This window comes from Pseudoliparis swirei, chromosome 23 (assembly GCF_029220125.1).
Source record: "Pseudoliparis swirei isolate HS2019 ecotype Mariana Trench chromosome 23, NWPU_hadal_v1, whole genome shotgun sequence".
Classification (NCBI taxonomy): domain Eukaryota; kingdom Metazoa; phylum Chordata; class Actinopteri; order Perciformes; family Liparidae; genus Pseudoliparis; species Pseudoliparis swirei.
The window spans coordinates 23,319,829-23,326,532 of record NC_079410.1 but is presented as its reverse complement, the minus strand read 5'-3'; the positions used below and the strand labels follow the sequence as shown (position 1 = coordinate 23,326,532).

At 44.4% G+C, this 6,704-nt stretch overlaps 1 protein-coding gene across 2 annotated transcripts in view; it reads left to right on the top strand.

Moving 5' to 3' along the window:
* The first annotated feature begins 670 nt into the window (after positions 1-670).
* rogdi (rogdi atypical leucine zipper) overlaps positions 671-6,704 on the top strand; it is an 11,607-nt gene continuing 5,573 nt past the window's right edge. The window contains exons 1-6 of one of the 2 annotated variants that reach the window (XM_056406666.1): positions 671-1,701; positions 3,868-3,939; positions 4,058-4,173; positions 4,258-4,312; positions 4,389-4,469; positions 6,563-6,658. In XM_056406666.1, the coding sequence (XP_056262641.1) occupies positions 1,627-1,701; positions 3,868-3,939; positions 4,058-4,173; positions 4,258-4,312; positions 4,389-4,469; positions 6,563-6,658 (495 nt within the window). In that variant the 5' untranslated portion in view covers positions 671-1,626. The remainder of the gene's footprint in view (positions 1,702-3,867; positions 3,940-4,057; positions 4,174-4,257; positions 4,313-4,388; positions 4,470-6,562; positions 6,659-6,704) is intronic. The other variant, XM_056406667.1, reaches the window with a different exon arrangement.

The window sequence follows — 6,704 nt, the reverse complement described above, 5'->3', positions numbered from 1 at the left end:
AGGTAGAGACAGAACAGATTCAGGGACAAGTCCATGAGGACTGTTCAGGAAAAAAAAGGAAGTTGGTTCATGAATGACTTTAACCATATTATATATAATGACAATGTATATTTGTTATTACTATCATTATAGGGCTGAGTCAGAGCGGAGGACCTTTTGTTCTTAAACTGTTTATTATCATTATTTAGATTTGTGGTCAGAACAATAAAATGACTAGTTGTGGTTCTAAAAGCTTTGAGGCTTCAAACAACGTGGATGTGGTGTGGTGACAACAACAACAAAATCACCTGCACCCCCCCCCCCCCCCCCGTTGTCACCTTTTTCACCCCTCATGAGTTTGCAGGTATGCATTTAGAAACAGCTGGTGTATATAAACAATAGTGCATTTATCAGGACTGTTATTAGTGTGTGAGAATAAGTGTGTGTGTTCCACACTGCTGTAGCAGAAGGTCACGTGGTGGTGGCTCGGTGGTTCAGGTAAACAGGAAATGTTATTTATTCATAAAGTTGTACGCCTTCCATCACAAACCCAACTAGAACGGGCACTCGGTAGAGCGCATACCTTCGCCGCAGCCACTTTTTTGGTACCTTTTCATGACCTTAACCTTTGACCCGATCAATCCCAAAATCTAATCAAATGGTCCCCGGATAATAACCAATCAACCCACCAAATTTCATGTGATTAGGTTTAATACTTTTTGAGTTATGCGAATAACACACATACAAATAAATAAATACACAGCGATCACAACATAACCTTCCACAGAATGCGACGGTAAATATACGTTCCCGAAAAATGTATGAATCAAAACACATTGCCACCTGTTCCTCTAACGACACCTGAGCCTCGCGCTCAACTGGTTACGTCGGCCTCTGAGCTGACGGGGGCCCTGCGCCCCCTGGTGGAGGGAGGGCCAACAAAACAACAACAAACAAAATGGCGTACAGTGAAAGCGCCGCAGTGTTTAGAAAAAAAGACCCATGTACAAAGAAATGCCCGGCGGTGCTTACGTCATAACGACCACTACGGAAGCCGTGTGGGATGTTTACTCGTATGAGACGAACTCTGCTGCTTCAGTGGGAATAAAGTGTCAACATGTTCCATGTCACGTGAACGCTGCATTATGCCATCCGTTTGTGTGACGTAGCCAGAAGTTGAATTCCCAAATAAGGACTAGTGGGCGGGGCCATCTTAATAGTGAACGTGTGACCTTTCTAATGGTGCATTCACGGGCTTCTCGTGAAGACCCACATCAACGCATTGTTTGGTCCGTATTGGTAACTGAACGCATCCCTTAGCGTTCATGTCGTAGTTTTGGGATGTTTTTCATACGTCATGTAGCACGTGACTGCTGCCACAGTGGCGCCATGAACAGGATTAAGTGCGCGTGCAGCATAACGATTGCTTGAACTCACAGACTAAACTGAGCACACATCACGTGATGCTCATCCCAGTCCCTCGCGCTGTCTCTTGATCCCGTTCGCGCGAGCGCTTTGATTAATTCCAACCGGACGTGAAGGCACCACAGCCGCGGCTCATCCAGCAGGTCGTGACAGCCCTTCGTCCCGAGGACAGGACCGTGTTTTGAGACGTGTGTCGCGCGCGCGTGTCCGTGTCCTCGCGCCATGCTCAACCCGCAGAGGTCCCTGTCCGAGCTGCCCAAGATGTCCGCGGCCAGCCAGGTGGAGAGGGCCGTGCTGGTGAGCTAGCTCAGTGTTGACGCGTGCGCGTGCGCGTGCGTGCGTGCGCGCGCGTGTGTGTGTCGGCATTTGTAGCATCAAAGGCTGGAGCTGCGCGAGCTGCCGCAGGGAGGGAACGTGGCACGCGCGCATGCGGCTCGCGCCGTCACAGTGTGATGTCAACAAGGGTGACACGCCGTGTCCGTAGGGGCCGCAGCGGGGCGAGCCGTCACCACAGCAACGGGGCTGAGGTCCCGGATGTGATGACAGGTCGCTACACAGTCTCCTGAAAACCCACGGTCCCTGAACGCCCCGTCGACCACGTGACGACATCGGAATATGATTATCAGGGTTTAAGATTGGCCTGAGTTATGCTCCATGCCAAGTGTTTATGACGTAACCATGGAGACTCAAAGTGCTCAGGCCAGTGAATATTTAAGACGTGCTTGTATTAATATGGATTATATCAGTGGCGGGCCGTGGGCCTGGGGCCTGGGCCTTCAGTGAGGTCCTACACAGTCCCACCCGAATGAATCCACCTCTTATTACTATCATTATGATGCCATGGCTCTAGACCAGGGCTGCTCAATACCTCGATCACGGCGTAGTATTGGTAGATCGCATGACATTAAAAATAATTGGCCCGCCCCCGTCATTTTCTCTATAGCACGTCTTTGTTCATTTATTAAACTAAACAGCCGTCTGATGTTGATCGTATCTACACAACAGCATGTCATTTCTCTCGGCTCTCCGTCTCGCGCGCTGCAGAATGCGCGCATCGGGACGGAGAAAAAGAAGAAAAAAGTCACTTGCACTAGTTTGTTCACTAAACAGGGCATTGTCGCACCCAAAGCAGATTTCAAGTATATGCTCGACCAAATCGACATCTTCTCCTCCTTCCGCCATTGTGGGTTGAAAAAACAGCTTTGTAGTCCGCGAATTAATTCCTTTATCAAATTCAGTTTCCTAGTTCTGAGGTTTTGCATCTACCTGCCCATAGGACCCGCCTCTCAATATTGGTAATCCAATCAAAAGACCTGCAGCACTCCGCCTGCTAGCTGGCTCCTGTGCCGCTTCCGGGGCCTTCTAGAAGGCCTAGAGGAGCCAACTCTAAAGCTGATTGGTTGACACAACATCGTCATTCCCATTCACTTGAAGCTACCAGCGCCTTCAATGTTGATTCTGAAGGCCTAAGGGCAGATTTTAGCCCCCTGGCAACACACGATGGCTGACTATGATTGGATAAAAGATCTAACATAAAGACCAGCCCTCCAAATCTCAACCTGGCGCTGGCAGCAGCGCAACCAAGAGGAACGCTATGAAATTAAGAGAATAACTCTTACTCTGGGAAATAATTGAATACATATTTGTGGGGAAATATATTTAGAAAAAAATATATATTCTGATGATGTTTAGGCCAGCAGAGAAGGCCTTGCTGGCCCTGACGGCCCGCCACTGGATTATATGGAAGAGTAAAATACTCTTCCACATAGTACACTCTACTGCTGTTCACTTTACCTGAGTTTACCTCAGCAGTTCCTTCCTCCTTTTCCATTGGTCCAGTGTTGTAACCACTGCAGTCATGCATCATGTGCCTCTGTCATGATGACATGAATTAATGTGTATTACTAGAACAACTCTACATCTAACATGCATCCCAGCTTTCAGATGAGCCATTTGGCTTCTCCTGTTTACCCTGAAGATACCCCCGCCCCCCAAAAAGAAAAAAGAACTGAAGATACCCCCCCCCCCCAAAAGAAAAAAGAACTCAAGATACCCCCCCCCCCCACCCCCCAAAAAAAGAAAGACAACTTGGGTTCAGGTGTGACTCTTGGGTTTAGATCTATTTCCTGTCCACCTCAGTTGAACCTGTTTATGTAATTCAGGGCTGTGTTGACCTGCTGTAGCTCCAGCTAGGTGTGCCTAGTGGAGTGCATCCCACTCATGAGCAGCACATCACTGTCAGCATGAGCACAGTCGCAGTGCAGGGCTGCTAAAGCGAGGGTCCCACTGTGTCGCCATGTGATTGATTGATTGATTGATGATTGATTGATATATTTATTTGTCGTTTGCCAGAGTACAGGTACAAAAGCATCGAAATTACAAGAAAGGGTGGATGAAAGATTACAGCATAACATGAGGGAAGAAGGCGAGAAAAAAACACCAACCCCCCGACTGTGTTTGTAGGAGGAGGAATTCAACTGGCTGCTGAGGGAAGAGGTTCACTCGGTGCTGAAGCAGCTGCAAGACGTCCTGAAGGTAAACGACTCGTGTGGACGCTGCCCTCGTGGATCCAGTGTGGGCTTCACACGTGTAACTATACGATGGACCAGAAGTCGATGACAGACCAGCAGTGTGTACAATGTAACCCCTGAAGCGATGCAGTGACGTAGTGATCCTGTGCCGACAGGAGGCCTCCAGGCGGTTCTCCACGCCGACGCCGGGCCTGGAGAGCCAGCAGAAGCAGGAGAACTTCATCCTGGGCAGCTCAACGTAATGCAGCTGTAATGCAGGGGTCAGCGCAGACATCAGCATGGAATACTCTCGTGACGTGTTGTTGTTGTTGTTGTTGTGCAGCATGGACCAGGTGAAGGGGGTGCTGACTCTGCAGGGAGAGGCTCTGACTCAGGCCGTGAGTCTTCTCTTTGACTTCATTCCTCCAGCGTGACGATGACTCCGGGTTCCTAACGCTCTGCCTCTCCTCACAGGACATCAACCTGAAGGTTGCCAAGAGCAACCAAGTGATGCACTTCCAGTTCAGAGAGGACAAGATGTGGAAGCTGCAGCAGGTACAGTGTGTTAGTGGGTAAAGAACAATGGTAGAACAATGGACTCAGTGTGTTAGTGGGTAAAGAACAATGGTAGAACAATGGACTCAGTGTGTTAGTGGGTAAAGAACAATGGACTCAGTGTGTTAGTGGGTAAAGAACAATGGACTCAGTGTGTTAGTGGGTAAAGAACAATGGTAGAACAATGGACTCAGTGTGTTAGTGGGTAAAGAACAATGGAAGAACAATGGACTCAGTGTGTTAGTGGGTAAAGAACAATGGAAGAACAATGGACTCAGTGTGTTAGTGGGTAAAGAACAATGGAAGAACAATGGACTCAGTGTGTTAGTGGGTAAAGAACAATGGAAGAACAATGGACTCAGTGTGTTAGTGGGTAAAGAACAATGGACTCAGTGTGTTAGTGGGTAAAGAACAATGGACTCAGTGTGTTAGTGGGTAAAGAACAATGGACTCAGTGTGTTAGTGGGTAAAGAACAATTGTAGAACAATGGACTAAGTGTGTTAGTGGGTAAAGAACAATGGACTCAGTGTGTTATTGGGTAAAGAACAATGGTAGAACAATGGACTCAGTGTATTAGTGGGTAAAGAACAATGGACTCAGTGTATTAGTGGGTAAAGAACAATGGTAGAACAATGGACTCAGTGTGTTAGTGGGTAAAGAACAATGGACTCAGTGTATTAGTGGGTAAAGAACAATGGACTCAGTGTGTTAGTGGGTAAAGAACAATGGAAGAACAATGGACTCAGTGTGTTAGTGGGTAAAGAACAATGGACTCAGTGTATTAGTGGGTAAAGAACAATGGTAGAACAATGGACTCAGTGTGTTAGTGGGTAAAGAACAATGGACTCAGTGTATTAGTGGGTAAAGAACAATGGACTCAGTGTGTTAGTGGGTAAAGAACAATGGACTCAGTGTGTTAGTGGGTAAAGAACAATGGACTCAGTGTGTTAGTGGGTAAAGAACAATGGACTCAGTGTGTTAGTGGGTAAAGAACAATGCACTCAGTGTGTTAGTGGGTAAAGAACAATGGACTCAGTGTGTTAGTGGGTAAAGAACAATGGACTCAGTGTGTTAGTGGGTAAAGAACAATGGACTCAGTGTGTTAGTGGGTAAAGAACGATGGAAGAACAATGGACTCAGTGTGTTAGTGGGTAAAGAACGATGGAAGAACAATGGACTCAGTGTGTTAGTGGGTAAAGAACAATGGACTCAGTGTGTTAGTGGATAAAGAACAATGGTAGAACAATGGACTCAGTGTGTTAGTGGGTAAAGAACAATGGACTCAGTGTGTTAGTGGGTAAAGAACAATGGACTCAGTTTTCTCTTATTCTCAATGCAATAGAATCCCAGGGTTATGTTACTGTAAAATAAGTTATTTTTCGTGGTTTAGTGTTTGTTTGTATTTGATTGTACAGTTGAATGTAGGCCAAGTGGTGGTCAGAGGTAGTTCAGCACCGTGAACCTCAACTTGATTCTGTCAAATGTTGAGGTTTCTGTCCAGTTTTTGCTCAGAATTAAAGGTCAGAGAATAAAAGTTTCATCATAAATATATTTATATATTTTTTTAATATATATATTTTTTTATAAATATATATATATATTGTATATTAAATAAACAAATATATAATATTTATATATATATATAATATGTATATATATATATAATATAAATGTGTGTGTATATATATATATAGAAATATATAATAATTTGATATATATATTATATATAGAAATATGTGTGTATATATAAATATTTATATATAATATATATATATAATATTCATATATATATTATATATAAATGTGTGTGTGTGGTATGTATATATATATATATATATTATATAAATGTGTGTGGATATATATATATAATATATATAGAAATATATAATAATTTGATATATATATTATATAAAGAAATATGTGTGTATATATATATACATATTTATATATAATATATATATAATATTCATATATATATTATATATAAATGTGTGTGGTATGTATATATATATAATATAAATGTGTGTGTATATATGTATGCTCTGTTATCTTGTCTCTCGTGTCGTGGTCCTCACTCTGGCTCTTCCTTCAGATTCAGGACGCCAGGAACCACGTGACTCAGGCCCTGCAGCTGCTGGGCAGCCACAACGAGAGCTACCACTTCAAGACGGGGGCCGAGGTCAACAAGGTGTGTCCTTAAGGCCACAAGGGCTGTCCTCTGTGTCCTTAAGGCC